General features: G+C 39.6%; 1 protein-coding gene across 6 annotated transcripts in view; it reads left to right on the top strand.

The window, feature by feature from the left end:
* ADGRG6 (adhesion G protein-coupled receptor G6) overlaps positions 1-25,027 on the top strand; it is a 150,605-nt gene that overhangs the window by 105,706 nt on the left and 19,872 nt on the right. For all 6 annotated transcript variants that reach the window (XM_070461626.1, XM_070461629.1, XM_070461628.1 and 3 more), the window contains 8 exons: positions 2,147-2,287; positions 5,126-5,245; positions 7,791-7,836; positions 9,337-9,443; positions 13,848-13,975; positions 14,730-14,998; positions 16,149-16,245; positions 18,780-19,063. In XM_070461626.1, coding sequence (XP_070317727.1) covers positions 2,147-2,287; positions 5,126-5,245; positions 7,791-7,836; positions 9,337-9,443; positions 13,848-13,975; positions 14,730-14,998; positions 16,149-16,245; positions 18,780-19,063 — 1,192 coding nt within the window. The remainder of the gene's footprint in view (positions 1-2,146; positions 2,288-5,125; positions 5,246-7,790; positions 7,837-9,336; positions 9,444-13,847; positions 13,976-14,729; positions 14,999-16,148; positions 16,246-18,779; positions 19,064-25,027) is intronic.

Raw genomic sequence — 25,027 nt, 5'->3', positions numbered from 1 at the left:
TTCTGCTAGTTGCTACGGCAAGGAGATCTTGGTTCTAGGGATGGAAGGTAAGTCTGAAGGCTGACTAAGATTAATAACAGCAGTAGCCATAAGGCTTGTGGACTCAGGGAGGAGGTACACTTTCAGCTTACCTTCTCCAGGAGGTGATAGTGGAATTAAATGTTAAACTATGAGTGAGTTTAAATGCCTATTGGAAGTGGGATATGGGATTAGTTTAGTCAGAAGAAAGGGCTTCCCTGATAGCTCAGTTGGTAAAGAATTCACCTGCAATGCAGGAGACCTCAATTTGATTCCTGGATCGGGAAGATCCCCTGGAGAAGGGATAGGCTACCCATTCCAATATTCTCGGGCTTCCCTTGTGGCTTAGCTGGTAAAGAATCCACCTGTAATGCAGAAGGCCTGGGTTTGATCCCTGGGTTGGGAAGATCCCCTGGAGAAGGGAAAGTCTACCCACTCCAGTATTCTGGCCTGGAGAATTCTATGGACTGTATAGTTCATGGGGTTGCAAAGAGTCAGATACGACTGAGCGATTTTCACTTTCCTTTAGTCAGAAGAAAGACCTTTTTAAGGACCCAATGATGGGAACATGCATGGTGTGTTCTCTTTGCCAGTATTTCTCAAACTATTACATTATAACCACCTAGAGAACTTACCAAAACAGATTGCTGGGGCTTCCCTGGTGGCTCAGTGATAAAGAATGCAGGAGACACAAGTTTGATCCCTGGTTTGAGAAAACCCCACATGAAGCAAAGTGGCTAAGTCTGTGTGCCACAACTATTGAGTCTGTCCTCTAGAACCTGGGAGCCACAACTACTGAGCCCATGTGCTACAACTACTGAAACCTGCAATAAGAGAGAGTGAAAAGTGAAAGTTGCTTAGTTGTGTCTGACTCTTTGCCCCGCCAAGCTCCTCTGTCCATGGAATTCTCCAGACAAGAATACTGGAGTGGGTTGCCTTTCCCTTCTCCAGGGGATCTTCCCGACCCACAGATCAAACCTGCGTCTCCTGCATGCAGGCAGATTCTTTACTGTCTGAGCTACCAAAGAACCCAAGAGAAACCACCGCAAAAAGCCCACACACCGCCACTAGAGAGTGGCCGCTGCTTGCCCCAACTCGAGGAAAGTCTGTGCAGCAATGAGGACCCAGCAGAGCCAAAAATAAATAAATTAAAAAAATTTCTGGGTCCCATCTCCAGAGATTCTAATTTAGGGCCCTGAGTGGATCTCCCAAGTTTGCACTTTTAACAAGTTCGCAGGTATTTGCTAGTACTGCTGGTGTGAGGATTGTATTTTGAGAAACAGTAGTATAGAAGGCTAAGACTGTCAGATGAAAATGAGGCTGAACAAGAAATTCGGGGCCAGATTGATGGAGATCCTCTCTGACCTGTTCAAGTGACACTTTAGCAAATAATTGTCAGGTTCCTCCTATGTACTAGACAGTGTTAGCCACGTGGGCAAATGAAATGATTGAAACATCACACTTGACACGAGAGAACACCTAAGCGGCTGGCATGTCATGCTTCTTAACTGTGGAGATAATTCAAGATAGAATATTTAAAAATCTGTATATAAGGAAGAACTTTCTTTCTGCTTTGGACCGGCAGCTCTTTTGGCGTAATTCTGTTTCACATTTTAAGAGTTAAAAAGCAGTCAGCGTCAGTCTCATTTCAGGTCAATTTGCAGGAGAACACTCTTTCACGTAATCTGTGGGTTCAGGAAAAATGGTACCCAAGAACGCTCATAAAACTTCAGCTGCTTCCTCAGTGAAAAGATACTCATTCTCAGCAATAAAACAAATGAGCTCCAGCCTTTTTTTTTTTTTTTTTCCTGGTAGTTATTTTTTCACAGTGTGTTTTGAGAAAAACGCAAAATCTATTAAGTGCAAATCTAATCTTTATACTTGAAAATGTCAACTGATTTGTATATTTCTTGGTTTGAGTTAAACTCAGTACATTTCTTGTTTTGCCACATTTGCAAAACTCAAATAAGATCCAGGCCTTAAGGAACTTGTACTGAGGGCAGAGACTGTGGTGGAGGTAAAGAGGATACCAGGCTGAGTTTTGATGACGGCAGTTACTGTCCTAGGGAGTAAAGTTATCACTGCAATTTAAATATAATTACTCAACTGGTGTCTGTGTGTGTGACAGATGGATTTTAAGAGTGGACAAGTGGATCCATTAGCTTCTGTCATTTTGCCTCCGAACTTACTTGAGAACCTAAGTGAAGAAGATTCTGCATTAGTTAAAAGAGCACAATTTACTTTCTTCAATAAAACTGGACTTTTCCAGGTAAGTGTTCATTAACTTACTATTTTTCAATCAGAAATAGTTTCCTTGCTTAAAACGAAAAATAAAATTTCAGATTTCTTGAAAATATGTCGAGGTATAGAATAATTAATCTACTATATTTTAAAGAGTTATTTAACATAACTTTAAATACTTTATTTCTGATAATCATATGCTTATTAATAAGATGTGTTCATTTAAGTTTTTTGAATAAATCAGATTAAGACTTGTGTGATGCAATTAGAAATGGAATTTGTGGAGAAGTTATTATTTCTTATTTCCTTTGTTAAGTATTTTATGGTCTCCAGCAATTTAGATCTTCAGAGTTAAAGAAATTGTGTGCCAAAGGAAAGGTTTTTTTCTTGATTCAGCGGGAAGCACTGTTTACATAATGAGCAGCATTCTTGGCTTTAATCAGTTTTCCCATTAGTATTTCAAATGGCCTTTGGCCTTCCCACATCCCCCAAGTAGTGTGGCATTGTGCTGAGCACATATTATCATTTTTATTGGCATCGTTTCCAAATACTAGAAAGTCCCCTGCCAGCAAACACTGATGACCTCTGGTTGCCTTTGAAAGTACAGCTCATTTTGAGCAGTTTCACTGAGCCCTGTCCGTAAAAGTTTTATCTGTTAAATTGAGGGTACCTGTGTCTATCAAACAGTGTGACCTATCTGCAAGTTTGAAAGGCAGTAGAACTGTATTTCACTGCACTAGGCGTCACGTTTAGAACAATGGCAAAGGAGGCCATGTGGAAGTAAAAGGAGGAACATGGAACTGTTTATAGTCATTAACTCAAAACACTTTAAAATGTTCTCAGCAAATGCTTTAAGAACAAGCTATATACAATTTTTGAGTAAATTAAGAATGTAATTACATGCAATTGCTCTGAAGGATTTAATAGCTACAAATACTTTAAAATGCATTTGTTAAAGTTTTTGGAGACGTGTAACAAAGCCACCTTTTAAAATAATAGGAGACTTCCCTGGTAGTTCAGTGGTTAAGATGCCACGCTTCCAATGCAGGGAGCCTGGGTTCAATCCCTGATTGAACCATTGCAGGCAGATTCTGTACCGTCTGAGCTATCAGGAAAGCCTGGGGCCATCTTGGCCTCTCTGTGTATTAGTTGCTGAGTTTTGTCCAGGTCTTTGTGACCCCATGGACTGTAGCTCACCAGGCTCCTTTCTGTACCTGGGATTCTCCAGGCAAGAATACTGGAGTGGGTAGCCATTCCCTTCTCCAAGGGATCTTCCCCACCCAGGGATTGAACCCAGGTCTCCTGCATTGCAGGCAGATTCTTTACCATCTGAGCCACCGGGGAAGTCTTACTGCTCAGCAAAAGGAGTCAGCTATATATGTATGCATGTCCTGTCTCTTTTGGATTTCCCTGTCATCTAGGACAGGACAGTGTATTAAACTGTCAGAGAGTTCTCTGAGTTTTATGGTACATTTCCATCAGTTGTCTATTTTATACATAGTATCAATAGTGTATATGTGTCAGTCTCTTCAATTTCCCCCACCCCTCCTTTTTACCGGAAAGGCTGGGTATCTCCAAACCATAGCCCCTTTATTGAAAGAGAGTACACAAACCTAACCAAAAGCTATATTCTGGGTAATAAGAACTAGGTAGCATTGAAGGAATCCTGTAGTTATTCCAAAAGAGCTGATTTACAAGCTGTAATAGAGAAATTGAAGAGGTTCAACAAGAAATACAGAGGAAAAGAGAAAGTGATGGTAATCTATTGTTCCCAGGCATTTTGCAGCACAGATTCATTAATTTGATTTCCTGGCAACCTTAACTTTGAAGTGGTAGCTACAGACACCACCAAATGTACATTCAGAGATGGTAGAAGTTCCAGTGGAGTTTTAATCCAGTAGAATTACATTTAGGTTTACATTAGTAAACACTCCGCTTTCCCTTGTGGCTCAGCTGGTAAAGAATCTGCCTGCAATGCGGGGCACCTGAGTTCTATCTATCCCTGTATTGGGAAGGTCCCCTGGAGAAGGGAAAGGCTACCCACTCCAGTATTCTGGCCCGGAGTATTCCGTGGACTCTGTAGTCCATGGGGTCGCAAAGAGTCAAACACGACTGAGCGACTTTCACTTCACTTCACTTTAGTAAACACTAGGGCTCCCCTAGAAGCCCTAGACAAAGAATCAGTAAAGCTCAGTAAAGCTCAGTAAAGAATCTGCCTGCAATAAAGGAGACCCGGGTTCCATCCCTGGGTGGAGAAAATCCCCTGGAGAAGGGAATGGCAACCCACTCTAGTATTCTTGCCTGGAGAATTCCATGGACAGAGGAATTTGGTGGGCTCCAGTCCACGGGATCGCAAAGAGTCAGACACAACTGAGCGACTTTCGCTTCACTCACTTCACTTCTAGTAAACACTCAGACTGTTGTCACGAACCTGAAAGATGAATTGATTTTTATTTTTCACACCATATTTCCTTGTTATTTCTTTAGAGGAAAACAACTTCATCTATTTTTTATGGTAGGGAAATGATCTAACTGTCTCGCAACTTTTTATGAGTGCATATTATTTAGGAGTTTGCATTGTTTCAGATGTTAACTGGCTGAAATCAGTCACAGCAATCAAGAACGAAGTTTTATGAACATTATCTTGCAGCATTGGCTCTCAGATTCCTTCAATGTATTTATTATAATAAGGGAAATAGCAGAGCTCTTTCAGCAAAGCTAGCAGTTTGATCTTATAAACAGGATGTTCTATAACTGAAGATCTTAAGTGTAAGAAGTGCTGACAGATTGCTTACTTTGGAGCACCAAAATAAAATAAAAGGGTGTACTTCTGACTAATACGCAGTTTTTTTTTTTTCTTTAAAAGGATGTAGGAACCAAGAAAGGCACCTTAGTGAGCTATGTGATGGCGTGCAGTGTTGGAAACATTACTATCCAGGATCTGAAGGATCCTGTTCAGATAAGGATCAAACACACAAGAACTCAGGTAAAGAAAAGCTGCAGACAGCCATGGGGCAGAGGCTGACTGTTTCGTAGAACTCTGAGGCATCTTTTAAAACATGGTTACAAGTAACTTGTACATTGTAGGTTTCCACAATGGGGAAACCAGCTAGTCCGGTAGTCCTATAATGTCACAGTAGATGATGGCAGTAGGATAAGGGAGGGACATTTAGTCTTTTCTAGGATTCAGTCATCTGCAGAGGAATGAGAGTGAAGGAAAGAGCCACTCCTTTTAAGAAACGACATATAATTTGATGCTTTCAAACTGTGGTACTGGAGAAGACTCTTTAAGAGTCCCTTGAACAGCAAGGAGATCAAACCAGTCAATCCTAAAGGAAATCACTGAAAGAATAGTCATTGAAAGGAATATTCATTGAAAGGACTGATGCTGAAGCCGAAGCTCCAATACTTTGGCCACCTGATGCAGAGAGCCAACTCCTTGGAAAAGATCCTCATGCTGGGAAAGATTGAGGGCAGGAAGAGAAGGGGGCGACAGAGGATGAGATGGTTGAATGGCATCATTGACTCAATGGCCCTGAGTTTGAGCAAGCTCCGGGAGCTGGTGATGGACAGGGAGGCCTGGTGTGCTGCAGTCCACGGGGTCGCAAAGAGTCAGACACGACTAAGCCATGGAACAACAACAACAAATAATTATTGGGCTGGCCATAAAGTTCATTTGTATTTTTGTGCATCTTACAAAGAACATGAACAAACTTTTTGGCCAGCCCAGTACTTCAGCTAAATTAGATCTAGACACAGTGCACAACTGTGTCATTCAAGGTTTTTGTTGTCTTTTTAAAGTCAAGTGAAAGTTAAAGTCGCTTAGTTGTATCCGACTCTTTGCGAGTATAGCAACCTCCTCTGTCCATCCTCCTTTGTCTATAGAATTCTCCAGGCAAGAATACTGGAGTGCCTATCCCTTCTCCAGGGGATCTTCCTGACCCAGAAATCGAACCAGGGTCTCCTGCATTGCAGGTGGATTCTTTACCAGCTGAGCTACCAGGGAAGCCCTTTAAAAGTCAAAGATGACTGAAGCTGGGAAAGCAGAAGGGAAATGGGAGAAACAGGAGAGAGTTGGCTTATTTTTTTTGAGAGGTTAGTGCTTGTCTAAAACCTTGGCACATGTTGCTTTTTTTTTTCCTGCTTCATCTGTTTATTTGATAAAATTATGTGGGGGTTCTTATTGTCCTCAGTGGCCTAACCACAGTGTTCCCCTGTTTTATAGAGGCTCCCAGTCACAGTTTGACTGTTAGACAGGCAGGAAGGCAGGCGGGAAGTGACCTGGCTGATAAGGAGTAAGGCTTGGAATTGAAGTCGACTAAGAATTCGCCTTGCTTTGTCACGGAACCCTCTGAGACTTCCCTGTTGTACCCTTTGGCCTCCTTTGTTTCGGCTCCTTCATCGTAAAGAATTTTTTTTATCGTGGTAGGATATGCTGTTGTTCCATAAGCTAGGTCGTGTCCGACTCTTTGCAACCCCATGGACCGCAGCACGCCAGGCTTCCCTGTCCATCACCAACTCCCGGACCTTGCTCAAACCCATGTCCATCGAGTCAGTGATGCCATCCAACCATCTCATCCTCTGTCCCCCCCTTTTCCTCCTGCCCTCAATTTTTTACAATATCAGGGTCCTTTCCAATGAGTCGACTCTTGGCATCAGGTGGCCAAAGTATTGGTAGAATATACATAACATAAAAGTTACTATTTTAACCATTACTAAGTGTGCAGTTCTGTGGGTACATTCACACTTCTCTGCAACCATCACTACATCCATCTCCAGAACTTCTTCATTTTCCCCAACTGAAACTATGTCCCCATGAAACACCTCCCATCCCTCCTCTCTCAGTCCTTGGAAACCGCCTTTCTATTCTGTCTCCATGAAACTGACTGTTTTGATACCTCATATCAGTGGAATCATACAGTATTTGTCTTTTTGTGATTGGCTTATTTCACTTGGTATTTTTGAGTTCTATCCATATGATAGCATGTAATAATTTCCTTCATTTTTAAGTCTAGATGATATTCCATTGCATACATACATACACACACACACACACATTTTGCTTATCCATTCATTCATAATGGGTACTTTTGCTGCTTCCATCTTTTGGCAATTGTGAATAATGCTGCTCTGAACATGGTTGTGTAAATATCTGTTTGAGTCCCTGCTTGTGATTCTTTTGGGCATATATCTAGAAATAAAAGAGAATTTTGAAGATGAAGTGAAATTTTAGTGTAAAGAGCTTTGCTAAATGCTTAGAATTACACTTTACTATGAGACATAATTAGTAACCTGCAGATAAATGGATAAGGTGATGATCCCTTTGGAGCTATAGTTGATTTCCATTTGAAGTCTGTGAGAGCAAACCCCTTAAACTGCCTGCTGTTCTTGGATCGTATTACTGTGGCTAATGGTGATCTATTCCTTTGTGAAAACCTTAGCATTTTTACTCATTTCCCATATTCAAATTGTATGATTTTTTTCATTTATTTTAAACACAGTTTCACATGTTTATTCTTACATTAATATAGGCAGTGGCTCATCCCATCTGTGCCTTCTGGAATCTGTACAAAAATGGTAAGTTTTAAAATATTGGCTGTTTTAATAACAACTGAATTTTAAACCTTGCTAGACACCTCCATTTCCTTTAATTCCATCTCAGATCAGAGTGAGTCACAATGTAAGTGTGATGGCAACTGAGCTGCAAAATTTAGTTTAGGTAGCTTGGGAAGAGAATTCTTATTTCAGTAACTTTTTATTCATTGCAAGAAGAAATAGGCACACTTTTTAAAAAAAAAACTATCTCTAATTTCAGTAATTTATAAACTATAGCATATATTTTTATTGCCCCTTTTAGATGAATGTCAGTATACATTTGATCACATTTCTTCTAGGACACTTCTGAGATTATTTGTTGTGCACAAGGCATGCAATTTAAAATCTAGTTTCCAGACCATGGGTTATGGGGGGATATCATATTAGAGAACTGTAACTATAGGAATGGTTATAATGGATACACGTTACTTGAAAGAAATGAAGTGCCTCCAAAATGACATTTTACAGTTGAGAGAGAAAGGCAAAATTAAGGGGTAGGTCACTAGGTGTAAAGGGTGGTGACGTCTGTGAAGGGAAGGGGAAACCTCGCACCTGGTTGTCTTCCCCTGGGATGCCCCTGCTGTTCCGCGACTCCCCAGTCACACCAGCGCTGGTGTAGGCTGCTTCTCAGAAATGTAATCTGAAGCTGTCCCAAACCTCCTGACGCTCCTTATCCTAGCTGGAAAGTTTTTGTTGCTGTTTGGTTTCTGGTTGCAGTTTGAGAAGATTCTGATTTACTCGCTACATAGTTAAAAATGATATCACCTTGTAGTCTTAAAACACTTCTCGACTATATGTGTCATTCATATTCCATATCATACCATGAAAGTCATATAAGATGTGGTAAAGGCATTACAGTAAGCTGTCTCTGTGCATGACTTCTGCGTGCTTAATAGCATGTTCCAAGGAAACTGACCTTTGTTCTCATGTCTTCCCAGAGACATAGATTGACCCAAGGGGGTAAAAAATTGTATTGATCTCTAGAGACTTTGTTAGTATGTAACATATTTGGAAAGAAATACTCTTTTTATGGAAATTGACTTTAAAATATATTAAATAAATTACATATCAATTCATGCATTAATATATTTATGTTAAATATATATTTATATAAAATATAATCTACTAAATGAATGTCTTATATATGTCTTATAGATATACTCAATATACATACATTAAACAAGTAAAATATATATTCAAATATTTTGAATTTTAAAAATTCACGTTTTTGCAGTGTCCCTGAGGAGGCACTTCCATAGGACACAGTTGAAAACCACCACCTAATCTCTAACTGCCCACCTTGCAGTAACATCCAGGAATCGAAATTATTTTAAGTATTGGCAGTTTTCAGAACAGTATCCGTTTTGCAGACAAACTGCAAGGCAAAAGAGACTGAGACACAGTTCCCCAGGGGATAGCTCCCCCATCCTGGGAAAGGAACTGACCCGCTGGCATTTTCACACTGTTGATTTCTTCCCACAGAAAGTTCTGGATTTTGGGACACTTCAGGATGTTTCGCACACAAAGATTCAGACGCCAACGAGACAGTCTGCCTGTGTAACCACCTCACCCACTTTGGGGTTCTGATGGTAGGGGAGGAACGTCTAAACTCATTTTGAAATGATATAATTGTGGAAGGCGTGTTTCTTTTTGTGAGTCAGCCTTTATGGATTATGTGTTTGGGAAATTTTTTCCCTAATAATTTTCATCTATAGCCTGAAATCTTGATTCTTAAATAAGAATCTAACTGGCAGAGATCATATGTTTAAAATGTGCAAGGTAAGTATAGAAAAGAATACTGTTCCCCCTACCCACCCCCCTGTGCATTAACAGTAATCACAACCTCAGAAACAAGAAAATCACCATGAAACCCTTGAATTAACAGAGAAAGTTAGGGAGATGGGGAGAGGGAGGGAGGGAGGGAGGGAGGGAGGGAGAGAGAGAGAGAAAAGTTAAAGAGGGAGAAAATGTTGGGTTTTACTAGCATGGAAGTGAGCTGTGAAAAGTCTCATCAAAAATCGCCTTATAGTTTATTATCATTCATATGTTTGAATGGAACTTTGTACCAGGTACTGGTGATCCAGCTGTGACCCCAGATGACTGCAGCCCTAACTGGAGATCACGCCTATTAGCAAAGACTAGTAACTAGGGTAGTGTGGAGGCCTGCCAGAGAAATGATGGGTGTGACATTTCTCTCACAACTAGACCTTCCTACCTTTCTTTCCTCACTTTCTTCCTGCCTTCTTTCCTCTGGCCCCGGTTTTATCTCATTAGCCAGCCTGTCCAACAGTTCTAAGCAGAAATTAGATTGCATCAGTATGTTTTTTCAGCCCACCAAATTTTCAAGAGTCAATTTTCGAGAGTCATATAAGCAGGCACTTGTATGACTTCATCCACAGACTTACACCTTCATTTTATAATCTGGTATGCTAGTGTTTGTGTAAACACCTTTCTGGGATGAAATACACCCTCCAGGTCCGAACAGCCATTGTTTCTGTATAGTTTCCATAAAGGGATCAAACCACATTTGCTTTTTAACCGAAGATGGGAGTAATGAGTGCTGAGGCAGTAAAGCTTTTCAAACTGAGTCACAGAGGTCGGGTTATGTGTATCCAATCTGTCCCTTGAATCTTCACACCCACTTCCAATGGGACCGAGAGGAAGCCGTGAGCGGCTGTGGGTGCAGTGACTGGCTCGTGCATCTGCTTGGCCTAGGGACTGATAAATGGCCATTGTCTTGAGGCAGCCCTGCCCGTTGTGATTTTCCTGACAATCCAATACTTAAAGCTCTGAAGGATAAGACCATGTCATTTAAAAAGACTGACAGTCATAGAAAATAACTTTTTAACTTTCCTCAAATATGAATGTCTTCATTTACTGACAGACCATGAAAATGGACAATTAAACTATAGCATGTCTTCCCTAAATGGTTTTTTAAAATCCTGTTTTCTTCCATATTCATTTTTTTGAAAAGTGACAGCATCTTTCTTTCATGAAATGCTGATTTTGCATCATTAATCATTTAGGTATACAAGCTTTAGCTTAATTCATTGAAGTATTTAACTCTGTGTGTGTGTGAGAAGGATTGTGTGTGTTGTAAATCAGTATTAGATAAATAGCTAGCAATAATACTGTTCACTGCTCAGAGATGATTTATGAGTAACCAAAGTTTGGCTTCCCATTACTTTTTTTTCAAGTATTGTTTACATTTTGTTATGAATTTATAATTAATATTACTTTTTCTGTTGTCATTTGATGAAATAATTAGTTTTACAGGTATAAGGGTATGTGCATTTTTCACTACTCTTTTTCCATTTTCCATTGTGGCTGCTTTTATAGGATTATAAAGTTCTGGAAGTAAAACTTTCCAGAATTTATCTTTTCTGGTCATGTGCCCACATCCTTTCAGCGTTTCCAGACCACCAAGACATTGTTAAGAGTCTTTCTTGGTATACAAACTCTTTATTCACTTGTGTAAGATATTCCTTGAGTCTAGTTTGCCCCATGACACATTCACCATATGAGAAATTAAAAAACATACCCCAGATTCATAATTATATCTCCTAATCTACAAACATATGAACATTTTCACATCCTCTGTTACATGTATTTGTAGTAAAACCGACTTCCCTATTTTTTTATGTTAGTATGTTTTCATATTGGCTCGTTCAGAGGAACTAATATTTTCATATTCTTCATTCTTTAAAAGTACGAAACAGCATGAGAATTGTGTTTAAATATGTAACCGTAAAGAGCATCATTTTATTCAATTTACATTTTAAACTGTGGCTCTAATCATGACTTGCAAGTCAACCACATCTAATGGAGAGCCGTACGTTCTTCAAGAGGTAATAATGAGTCCTTTGGAGGTTCTCAAGATATTTCTCTGCTCCATCAAATCCTGGAGTAACCAGAATTTTGATCGAGGTAACCTACCAGTGAATCGAGTGGCCTGGCTCAAACCCACCCCATGTGCCAGGGGCATCTCAGGTCCTCCCAGTGGTTTGAGGGGTTCCTGGGAGAGGTGGGTAGGGATGGTCCTCTCTGATCCTGAGTCCCTGTGTCTGCTGAATTCCATCACTTTGTGCATTTCTTGCTATCACACAGGTACCATTACCTGCTCCTCACTGTGTCAACCGAACCTGGAATTAAGTCCCACTCGTGGTTTCACATAGATATACACTCATACAAAATGACTTCCTGGAGGTTTTTGTATGAATAGCAGATTTTATTGACATTTTGGTGACAATTAAAGAAAATTAACATTACAGAATGAAAAACCTATAAACTTTTTTTTCCCCATAATTTAAGACCTAAAAGTTTAAACCAGATATTCCATGTTCCTTCTCCAAAAAGGCTCCGTTTTCAAACATCTGTGTAATGGAGATGCCTTTCTCCTCCAACCAAGGCTTGATTAGTTGGTCTTAACTCAAGATTTATCCCTAGTCCAATTCTCCATTTAAGGAAGAAAAGAAAGATTTTCCTACCACGCCTGAATCTTGCACGTCTGCCTCCTTCTGCCCAGTGAAATTAAGGCTTTGTATTCACATGCAAAAATGCTTACTTCTTTTTAATCACAACAGCCTCTAATACTTAAAAAGAAAAATTTATTTTCTGCGGTGCTGGGTCTTCGTTGCTGTTGGCAGACTTCTCGTCTTGGTGGCTTCTTTTGTTGCAGAGCATTGGCTCTAGAGCGCAGGCTGAGGAGTTGTGGTGGACAGGCTTTAGCTCCCCTCAGCATGTGGAGTTTTCCCGGACCAGGGATCGAACCTGTGTCCTCTGCGTTGGCAGGTGGATTCTTATCCGCTGCACCACCAGGGAAGTCCAACCCCTAACACTTTTAAGTAACAGCTTTTCAAGTGTATAAAAATCAAAAAAACTATGACAACACCCTGCCACCCCCCCCAAAAAAAAAACCTCTTGGTGGTTTCTCATTTATGAAAAAGGAAAAGGAAAGACCTTATATGTACCAACCTTTGAAATGAGCACAGTAAGAACCTCAGCACTATTCTTAGAACTGGGCAGCCACGTGCCAGCCAGCCTCTGGCTGTCTTGGATGAGTCCCACCCTACCAAGCAAAGAAGCCAGGGCCCACCTGAGGGCTTGGACACATGGGCCACAGTGGCCTGCATTTGTGCTTGGGACCCCAGCCCTGCAAATGGTAGGAAGGGTCTAGTTATTTATAATGCAAGACAATGACCTCCTTTTCAGTTTTTGTTAGGGGAACCAGTGGTTTTGCTCTTCAAGTTATACTGATGTGCAAAGAGCTTGGGTAATGGGTAATGATAAAAAACCATGTGCAACTCTCAATAATGCTACATTTTTGTTTCATGGAGTGATCCACAAGAGTGCAATAAGTGGAAATTTCAGTACAGGCATACCTCGGAGATATTTTTGTGGGTTCAGTTCCAGACCACTGCAATAAAGCAAATATCAAGATAAAATGAGTCATACAAATTTTTGGGTTTCCCAGTACATATAAAAGTTATGTTTGTACAGTACTGTAGCCTGTGAATGTGCAATGTCATTATCTCTAAAAGAAAAAAAATATAGATACCTTGCTTTAAAATATTTTATTGCTAGAAATTGGTCACCATCGTCTAAGCTTCAGCTTATCAAGCAGCAACATCAAAGATCACTGATCGCAGGTCACCATAACAAATATAATAACAATGAACTGAACAAGTTTTAAATAGATGAGAATTCCCAAAGTGCAACAGGAGATCCAAAGTGAGCAAATGTTGGAAAAATGTCTTAATTCAGAGTTGCCACAAATGTTCAGTATAATGTTTCAATGTAAAAAGAATGCAGTGTCTGTGAAGTGCAATAAAGGCAAACACTTAAAATGAGATCCGCCTGTATTGATTTACACTGTTGTTGTTAGCCCCTAAGATTGAGTTGCAATTCTAAGTGTTGTCACGAAGCTTCTACTAAAACAAAACAGCGTTCTCATAAAAAGAGATTATTACAGCTGTTTCTCATGTTTTCGGTAGGACCTTCAAGGAACTGCCTCACAGTTGGATGCAAAAAACACTAGAGTCCTCACCTTCATTACCTATATTGGGTGTGGAATATCTGCCATCTTTTCAGCAGCTACCCTCCTGACATATGTTGCTTTTGAGTAAGTTTTTTTTTTTTTTCTATCTGCCAAATCCAGAGCAGACTGTTGCAAAACATGAATACGAGAATTGTCTCAGCTTTTAAAAACATATATACACCTTGTGAATCATGTAGGATTCAGTTTTAATGGTCAGATTTCTCATGAGATGTATCATGCAACAGGAATTTCCCAGCTTTAGAATCTTAATTTATAGTTACTGTATTTCTATTGATTAAATATATTTAAGCCTGTTACAGATGATTAGTATTTAAGTAAATAACAATTGTATGAACTGCTTTTTATGGTAAAAGATGAAAACATTTTTGTGAAAATACAAGATGAAAAGATGGAAAAAAGATGAAAGCAAAATAAATCTTATAAAATTGGTTTTGAAACAGGAAGTCTTTTTAAAAAAGGACCCTGACCTCATTAGAAATCAAGAAATTTCAACAAATTTTCGGGAAATTGGTTTTTAACAAAAATATTTTTTCTAATCTATAGTTTTTCCTGGATTAAAAAAAAGTCAATCTGTTGTAACCAATTAGAAATTTTGGAAACAGTTTTGAAATAAGATTAGTATTTTTTTTTAAATCTTTATAATTTGCCTGGTACTCATATCTTTGGTCCCCCTCCCAGTGGAACCATGTCATAAAGATGGTACTATCTAGGTTATTGCAGAGCTGTATAAGATGTTAATTAACTGCCTGTGCTTAAAAGATTTATTTACAATGTTATTCTCATATATCTTTCTATTGCTTCTCCTTTTTTTCTAAAGAAAATTACGAAGAGATTATCCCTCCAAAATCCTGATGAACCTCAGCACAGCCCTGCTATTCCTGAATCTCGCCTTCCTCCTGGATGGATGGATCACCTCGTTTCATGTGGATGGACTTTGCACGGCCATCGCAGCCCTCCTGCACTTCTTCCTTCTAGCAGCCTTTACCTGGATGGGACTAGAAGCGATTCACATGTACATTGCCCTGGTGAAAGTATTTAACACTTACATTCGCCGGTACATCCTGAAATTCTGCATCGTTGGCTGGGGTAAGCCTCCTGCATTTTTTTTTCCATCCTGGAAATCACTAGGTTCTCATAGGAAGATCCTATTTTGAAAGAATAGGACTGCTAAAAGAAACTTCAAGATTGTGAATGATATGCATTTGATATACATAACCGAAGGCAGGGGTGTTTTTAAAACTGTTCCACAGTCCTCACAAAAGTCACTATTAAAGGGGAAAAAAAAAAAAAACCTTAGCTCTTGAGTCACCACCAACTTATTTCCTGTGTCCAGATCCAGCCCACCCAAGTCTGAAGAAGCAGCTGGCAGACAGTGGTGGATTTCCATTATATTTCAAAATAGAAAGGCCAGCTCAGACTCTTAACTATTCTTGCCCCTAGACACATGCCCATGTCTTGGAAACCTGAGCGAAAAGGTTATTTTTGTGAGTGCAACCAGAATACTGACAGAATTCTTGCTTTGAACTTCTTACCATGATTCCTCAGCCAGACACAGATGGCTATGTTAGGCTGTTTACAGTCTTCCAATCAGGCTCCTTCTTTTATCTGGGTTCTGTATTGGGACAGGCATTTTCAAGCTTTATCACAAATCTCTTTTTCAGATGGCAGGGGGGAAATGAGACATTTGCAAGGTGTTCAGTACCCCCTTAGGGGGCAGTGAAGGCACCTTTCAGGGAATTCAGGTGGGGTAGCATTTCCCCACTGAAATATACATGCAAATCTGTATAGATTCTCATGAGAGGAAAGAGATGACTATAAAGACTTTCTGCCCCCTCTGTTTCCCCTCAACTTATTCTGAAGACGTTTCTTTCTATAGAAAGGGGGAGAATGAAGCTGCAGTTACTTTCCAATCTTAACTCGGTCAGTCTAACAGGTGTCATTCATGAAACTACATTTTCTGGTGCTACGTTCAGGATAGGGCAGGCCCTTATACTCTAGTGGGTACCAGCAAGCCAACAGAATACTTAAGATTTAGATTGTTTCTAATTAGAGTTGGATGTTTCATACCACAAAAGGGATTTTATTGTTGTTTTCAACCAAGTTGCCAGTTCTAAGAAATTTGATTTTGTAATATGGAGTGTTTACTTTCTTTTCTTTCCCCTTGCCATTTTCAGTCTTATAAAGCAATTTCAGATGCTGCAGAAAAGTTGTTTCTGTCATGGTTTCATTATAACAGGTGTGCCTGCCTTAGTTGTGTCCATTGTTCTTGCGAGCAGAAAGCAAAATGAAGTCTATGGAAAAGAGAGTTATGGAAAAGAACAAGGTGATGAATTGTAAGTAACAAAAGTTTGTTGGGAATTTATCTGTGATGCATATTATATGCTTCGTTTTCCAAAGTTTATTGTGAGTTTTCATGCCAATAGTGAGCTTCTTATTTTGGAAGGTTAAGTTGTATTTGCATGTCTTTGCCAAGGCCTCTGCTATACCATACACGAATTCAGTTGAAAACCCTGAACTGTGTGAGCTGCTTTTATGAGTGTCGTACTCTTCTCATCTGGAGTTCAGAAGAAGCTTCAGATTCTCTCTTCTAGACTTAGAAGACCCAGTCTCTTTGAGGAGGTTTCCTAATACTTCCACCTCGTGAAACCACATGCATCTTCCAGAGAGTTAAGTAGCAGCATCAGACAGTGAGGGATTCAGTGACAATATGATTATTGTGTGAAAGTGGAGAGAACGGATCTTGAATAATTTGAAAAATTCCCTTTACACTGTGAGATTATTGAGGCTAAGATTTTTAAACTGTTCAGTTTGGGCAGTTAAGTTTTCTTGTATTTTATGTAGCACAATAATAGGTACTCGGTATTATTTGTGGGTTGATTGAATTACTGAATGAATGAAGAGCTTACTCCTAACTGTGATGCCACATTTCTGTGCTCATTTCATGGATGGATATCACTTTAATATCCAGTCAGTATCCAGTCCTGTTTCTTTCCTCCTGGTCTTCCCTTTTATGTTTCCAAAGTAACATTCAAAAGCCCCCAACAGAGCTAGTGGGAAGCAAAGGATCCAAGCCAGGAATTTCAGATTCTAGGGGGACTAGAAAGAAAAATTAGCTCCAGAGGCAAGCTGTATCATTTAGCAGACCTTTAAAATAAGCTATATTAAAGGTACAAGTCAGTGCATAAGTTCTAAATAAGGGAATTTAAAAAGTATGTGAGCCAACTTTTACTGGCCTTTAAAGTATGATTCAGTAAACTATTGTACCATCGACAGCTCTCATTAATTGAGAATTTACTATATGCCAGGAATCTTGTTAGGTTATAGGACTCAAAGTTGTTCAAGACAGCTTTTGCCTTTGGGATGGTCATGTTCTACCATGGTAGACACAACCTACCAAAATGATGACCATATGCTTTAGAATTTGAAGATTAACTGTCTTAAATAATTCATCTAAATATTTTTGGTACCTAAGAACTTGAATAGTATCAATTAGGTACTGGGGCATCTGCAAATTGCAATATTTTAATTTTACTTTTAGTACCCTTTAAAATTACTTTCATCTATTTTCAGATATATATCATTCTGAATAGCAAGTGTATCTTTCCTCATCTCACAAGGATGTTATGAAGATGTTATGTTATTTGTGCATTAGAAGTTTCAGCATTAATAACAGCATAACTCTGTTATTAGAATAACAGAATTATACAATAAGGTTGTGCCTCAATTAGACCAATTATATTAATAGGAATTACTTTGTTCCTAATAATGGAATCCACAATTATGTATGTCTTAAGTAAGTAGTACTCTTTTCACATAATAAGAAACTTGGAAGAAAGCAACAACTAACGTTAATTTTGTGGCTGAAAATGTTAGGACCAGCAATCCTGCAGCTCTCTTGGTCTTCGTTTCCTGGATGGAAGATGATGACTTCAGCCACAGAGCTTGCATTCATGTTCAAAGCAGAAATAAGAAATAAGGGCTTTGCCAGTGAGTCTGTCAGGAATACCTCTCTCGAAATCCCTTAGTGGACTCTGCTACCATATCATTTTGTAGAACAGTGTCCACATTCAGTCAGTCACTCAGTGGTGTCTGGCTGTTTGTGATCTCACAGACTGTAGCCCCCAGGCTCCTCTGTCCATGGGATTCTTCAGGTAAGAATACTGGAGTGGGTTGTCATTTCTTTCTCCAGAATGTCCACATGGCCACCATTTAAATAACAAAGGACACTGAGAAAGTTTCCCATCCTCTGGAGTGGAGGCCCATAAGAGAAAGGGGATAGATGTGGTTTGCTAAGTTGCTAAGTCACTTCAGTCGTGTCCAACTCTGTGCGACCCCATAGACGGCAGCCCACCAGGCTCCCCCGTCCCTGGGATTCTCCAGGCAAGAACACTGGAGTGGGTTGCCATTTCCTTCTCCAGCGCATGAAAGTGAAAAGTGAAAGTGAAGTCGCTCAGTCGTGTCAGACTCTTAGCGACCCCATGGACTGCAGCCCACCAGGCTCCTCTGTCCATGGGATTTTCCAGGCAAGAGGACTGGAGTGGGGTGCCATTGCCTTCTCCATAGACGTGGTTTAGGGTGAGCCAAACAATAATGTTTTCACATCAAGTCAGAGTTTAAGAGGCTACCTTGTTTTCTTAATTGTTGACTTAAATAACTAGGTTTTAAGATAATGACTATCCAAAAGAAAACAAAAACAAAAAACTTATGTAAACACCTCCCCCCCCCCCAAATGAAGTGACTTCCTAAAGGCATGTGAGGGGCATTTGAGGAAGGCCCACCTGTAAAGTCCGCAGAATCCCAAAGTAAGCCTCTTCGGTAAACAGGGCGTGATGATTCATCTCTTGCTTTCTGTCTCTTCTGCTCTAAGCTGCTGGATACAGGATCCTGTCGTATTTTACGTGACCTGCGCCGGGTATTTCGGACTCGTGTTTTTCCTGAACGTCGCCATGTTCATCGTGGTGATGGTGCAGATCTGCGGGAGAAACGGCAAGAGAAGCAGCCGGACGCTGCGGGAGGACGTTCTCCGCAACCTGCGTAGCGTGGTCAGCCTGACGTTTCTCCTGGGCATGACCTGGGGGTTTGCTTTCTTTGCCTGGGGACCTCTGAATGTCCCCTTCATGTACCTCTTCTCCATCTTCAACTCCTTACAAGGTAAGATAACTGGTGCGTGCCTGCTAAGTCACTTCAGCCGTGTCCGACTCTTTGAAACCCTATAGACTGTGGCCCACCAGGCTCCTCTGTCCATGAGATTCTCCAGGAAGAATACTGAAGTGGGAAAAAAAAAAAAAGAATACTGAAGTGGGTTGCCATGCCCTCCCTCCAGGGCATCTTCCCCATTCAGGCATGGAACCCACGTCTCTTATGTCTCCTGCATTGGCGCGTGGGTTCTTCACCACTAATGCCACCTGGGAAGCCCAAGATAAATGGTACCCACACCGTTTGCTCTTGCATATTTGAACGTATGTGCAGACAGCTTCACTTTTGGACAGACGCCATGTGGTGTTTCTAAGTCACTCTTCCGAGTGCTGAGCACAGTTCCAGGCCCAGAGTGGGTGCTCATCAAAATGGCCTTGAATGAAGTGAAGAGGTAGAATGTTAGTTTGTTTTCAGTGTTGTATATACCAAGCACCTAAAACTATGCCTGGAAGATAGTAGGTGCTCGGTAAGTGTATCTTGTTCATGAGTCAATATGAGAGGTGTCCTCGGGAAGTGAAAGGTAGGCACAGATGCTTCCTGCCTTATTTGCAGTTTTGCTGAGTATTGGTGCTCTTCATGGAACCATGTGGATGTAGCATTCTTGGCCAGAAAAATCTTTAGCCTCTGCCAGGGTCAGAGAAATTCACTTTGATTCCTTGGCTCTAAATATAAATACCAACAATCTAGTTCAGAAATGCTTATTTTTTTTTTCCCCTAAGATATGGCAGTCAACTCAACAATCTAATAAATGGCTTGTTCTGTTTAGAAATACAAGATTTATTTCAAGGAGTTTCCTGTAATGCTTCTAAGTCTGTAATACACACCCTAGTGTGCTCTAGGGTGAATTTAACTTTTTAAACCATTTTTATTAAAGTACAGTTGATTTACAATGTTGGGCCAATCTCTGCTCTATAGCAGCGTGGCTCAGTTACATACATATATACAACCTTTTTAAAAATATATTCTTTTCCATTATAGTTTATCCCAAGAGATTGGTTGTAGTCCCCTATGCTATGCAGTATGACCTTGTTGCGTATCCATTCTAAATGTAATAGTTTGAATCTATTAACCCCAGACTTCTAGTCCATCCCTCTCCCTCTCCCTCCTCTTTCCCCACTGGCAACTCGAAGTCTGATCTCTACGTCTGTGAGTCTGCTGTTTTATAGACAGTTTCATTTGTACCATATTTTAGATTCACATGTAAATGATATCATGTGGTATTTGTCTTTCTCTTTCTGACTTCACTTAGTATGATAATCTCTAGTTGCATCCATATTGGAGCAGCCAGCATTATTTCATTCTTTTTTATGGCTGAGTAGTATTCCATTGTATATATGTACCACATCTTCTGTCGATAGACATTTAGATTGTTTACATATTTTGGCTACTGTGAACAGTATTGCTATGAACCTAAGGGTGCATGTGTCTTTTTAAATTATAGTTTTGTCTAAGTATATGCCCAGGAGTGGGGTTGCTAGATCATATGGTAATTCTATTTTTTAGTTTTCTGAGGAACATCCATACTCTTGTCCATAATGTCTGTAGAAACTTACATTCCCACCAACAAACACTATTAGGAAGGTTCCCTTTTAGGATGAATTTAATTTTGAACCTTAAGTGAATATGAAGTGTTTTTTTCAAAATTCAGTAGCATCCTGTAAGACATTGATGTACCCTGTATTGTCGTTAAAACTCCCTAATGCTGGAGGCACTATGAAGTCCACAGGGCAGTAGGAATGAGGTGATGAAGTTTGGCATCTTTTAGAGCAGGGCATTACTGCTGGCTCACCTAACGCTGCTGCTCATGCACGTGAAGGTTTGTGGGGACGGGATAGCTGCCTAAAGCTGAATGAATCTGAGCTGGGATGGAAAGTGTGGAAATCAGGTCTGTGCTACTCACAGGTGAGATGCCTGAGCAAATGCTCGCAGCAGTTGTGTTCTAAGAAAAGTCTGTATTTACCTACAGAAGAGTTTTTACTGCTTTGTATCCACGTATCTGTTTTGCTTGTCTTCCTCAGTTTCCAACTAGTTCATGAGCTCTTGTTGTTTTAAAAACCTGCCACTTAAAAGGTGCTCAATAATTACTTGATAAATCAATCACTGCATTGGTAGATGGAGAAGGGAGGAGCTTGGGGGATGGCCTAAATTCAATCTGAGACTCCTCTGGCATAAATATGCATAATTAGTTGAGCAACTTTTATTCAGATTAATTCTCCTTTGACAGAGCAGCTCTGTGCGCTCATTATCCTTAGTCAATAAAATAATCAGCCGCAAGTGAACGTCCAGAAGTTGGAAACTGAATAGGTAGCATATGAATACATCTGCGCTGGGATCCAACTTTGTAAAGTGAGTTTTCCTCTGTTTAATCTCTTCTATAATATGCAACATTAAAGTGCCTAGACAAATATTGACAGAAATATCCATTAACATTAGAAAATTCCATGGTTTTATATTTCAGGATTGTACATGGAAGGCACATTAATCTGCCAGCCCAATCTTGTTTTTGCTTTTATAATTTCCTGGCAGTTTCAGCAATCTGCAACAGTTACAGTTGTCTGTTCAACTCTGTTTCCATTAATGAGACTCGGGATGTTTTATTTTTCCCAGCATAGGTCTCCTCTCAGGAGGGAAAAATGTTGTAAACCATCATCAAGTCAGTGTTCTTCATAAATCACTGACTTTTAAGGCTGATTTTAAATGATATAAATTCAGAACAGATTTCTGCACATTCAATGATATTAAAAACACCTTCTAAAAAGAAAATTTAAATTAAAAGGGAATGATACAGAGCACATGAATCTAACAATCCCTTACTGGCCAGACTTGTACAACAGCTTCTTCAGACACTATGGAAAGTCATTTAATGGTTTTTATTTGCATCATTTTTGGAACCTGTGAGAGGCCTAGTGGTTATTATAAGTATATGATTTATTTAAAAAAGGATATGGAATTTAGACAGTTTAAAGAAACAATTCCATGAATACATAATGAACTCAGGTTGAACTTAGGCAAACTATGTCGTGTCGACTTCTTTATGATATTCTTTATTCAGGCCCCCCCCAAAATAAAACTTAGTCCCTGTGTCTCATGGGGCTTATATGGTAGTAGGAGAGACTGAATACTGAGTGGGTAGCCTTTCTCTTCTCCAGGGGATCTTCCCAACCCAGGAATTGAACCCAGGTCTCCGGCATTGCAGGTGGGTTCTTTACCAGCTGAGCCACAAGGGAAGCCCTAGGAGAGACTGATGTTAATAAAATACGACACCATATATAATATACGTGGTGGTGTTGAGAGCACGTGACTGGAGACATGATGCCTAAACTGAAAGCTGAAGGATCAATAGGAATTAACTAGATGAAAGATGGGGGTAGGAATCGGTTAAAAACTATTTCAGGTAGATGGCATTTCTTGTGCAAAACATTTGCTGTAATTGGTAAGTGTAGCATATACTCAAGGCATTAAAAGAAAGATCATATCAGCTGAGAACCAAGAAAGAGCAGGAGAGTGACAGAGCAGCGGGTGGGATACAGAAGGAAGGTAAAAGCTCTGTATTTTGATCTGCGTAAGAGCATTTAGAAGTTCTTGAAAGGTTTGCGGCCTGTGGACTGATATGATCGATACACATTTTGTAAAGATGAAGCTGGACATAATGTGGAGAACGGATTACAGCAGCCATGTAGTGTCTGTAGATGAGAGTCTGTGGCAATGGCCCAAGTAAGCTAAGATGGTTCAGTATTTTAGACTGTGATGGGAGTGGAGGAGCCTGAGATACGTGAGCAGAGTCAAGAGAATTTGCAGGTGTGCCAGTAACGAAACACTTAGCATTGGTTTGGTCATTAAAGTCTTACTTTTCTGCACTGATGAGGATAAGAAAGCTTCATGTAAATACAACATTGTAGTGACTTGAAGCCTGGAATTGCAAGAATTAGCAATGGCCAAATATTCATAATGTAATGTAATGTTCTGAAACCTAAAATCACGCCAAGGTAAATTTTAATTTTCTCAGATTTAGCTTATAGTTGAACATCTTGAAATCACCAAGATCACAAGTCACTCTTGAGGGTTACAGAGGTGAGGTCGGGCAGGGAGGACCCAAGATGCGTTTGAGAAGTGATGTCAGGTCATGTGTATCAGAGGAGTGGCTTTTGCTAGTAGATTTCTTTTCACTTTTGTGTATGTCTTTAAAAATTTGGTTCAAAGATATTAAAAATCCATTTTATCTTTCAGGATTCTTAGAAATACATGTGTATATGTGTGTGTATACAAAGACATATACATGTATAATTATGTCAGTACTCATATTTATGTAGCTTATTATTAAAGCTTTATATGTGTATTTTTATTTCCAAAATATATCTTTATTTTTATGAGTTTTTAAGATACATTTATAATTGCACAATTTAGTTGCAAAAAAATCATGTTAGCCAGATATCATAAAATTATTATAATCTGTGCAGTTCTACCTAAAAGTTTACCTACTTGAATAAGCAAATGAAGTCGCTTGAATCCAGGCTGAAACCAGGTTTACTATTTCCTGCTTTTCCACCATATATTGCTTTGTTCTGTTTCTCTTACCTACTTCATTTAAGTTATATACTAATTATTTCATTGCATTTTTTTATTCTAAGATGAATAGATAAATATACCTTCTCTTAACATGGCACAATTATGCTTCTAACTCTTTTTTCTCTCTTTGATGCTTTCCTGGGGTGAAAGTGGCAAAGCATTTTATTAGACATTTTAATTTATTCTAAACAACTTGAGAAAATCATATAGTATACAAATTGCTATTCAAAAGAGAACAGATGTTTGACAAAAATACATCATAATTCACATGCCTGAGAACATTAGCCTATACATCAAGAAATATAATGCAATTCATCCTAAAGAAGTAAAAGGCAGTTCTCTGGTTTATGGGAGGATCTTGCCCAGAGTCCTCTTGGGCATCTATAATATATCCTTTGGTGATATTGATGTACTTGCAGGATTGAGTTACTGCTTTGAGATGCAGCCTGTGCACATTGCTGCTTATTATACAAATGATAAATAGTATCTCAGACTGTATATTTTTTCATTACTGTACAAAAGTATTTGACACTAAGTGAAAAAGCTGGCTTAAAACTCAACATTGAAAAAACAGATCCAGTTCCATCCAGTCCCATCACTTCATGGCAAATAGAAGGGGAAAGAGTGGAAGCAGTGACAGATTTTCTTTTCTTGGGCTCCAAAATCACTGTAGACAGTGACTGCAGGCATGAGATTAAAAGATGCTTGCTCCTTGGAAGGAAAGCTATGACAAACCTAAATAGCATATTTAAAAGCAAAAACATCATTTTGCTGACAAAGGTCTATTTAGTCAAAGCTATGGCTTTTCTAGTAGGCATGAATGGATGTGAGAGTTGGACGGTAAAGAAGGCTGAGCACCAAAGAATTGATGCTTTCTAATTATGTGTGGAAGACTCTTAAGAGTCCCTTGGGCTCCACAGGCATCAAACCTATCAATCCTAAAGGAAATCAGTCCTGAGTATTCATTGGAAGGGCTGATGCTAAAACTGAAGCTCCAGTCTTTGGCCACCTGATGTAAATTGAGTCGACTCCTTGGAAAAGACCCTGATGCTGGAAAAGATTGAAAGCAAAAAGAGAAGAGGGTGGCAGAGTATGAGATGGTCAAATAGCATCACCAACTCAATGGACATGAATTTGAACAAACTCCGGCAGACAGGGGTGCCTGGTGTGCTGTAGTCCATGGGGTCACAGATGTCAAACATAACTTAGTGGCTGAACAACAGAAACATTAGATTAGGCTTCTCCAGTATGTAGGGAAGTTTAACTCTCCTGACACGTTTAACAGGATTTAAAACGTAACCCCATACTGAGAACTTAATAATCAATTTTCCTTTTCCATGCACATGAAACAAT

Source organism: Odocoileus virginianus, chromosome 34 (genome assembly GCF_023699985.2).
Source record: "Odocoileus virginianus isolate 20LAN1187 ecotype Illinois chromosome 34, Ovbor_1.2, whole genome shotgun sequence".
NCBI lineage: Eukaryota > Metazoa > Chordata > Mammalia > Artiodactyla > Cervidae > Odocoileus > Odocoileus virginianus.
The sequence above is the reverse complement of the archived record's forward strand: the minus strand, read 5'-3'. Positions and strand labels throughout refer to the sequence as shown.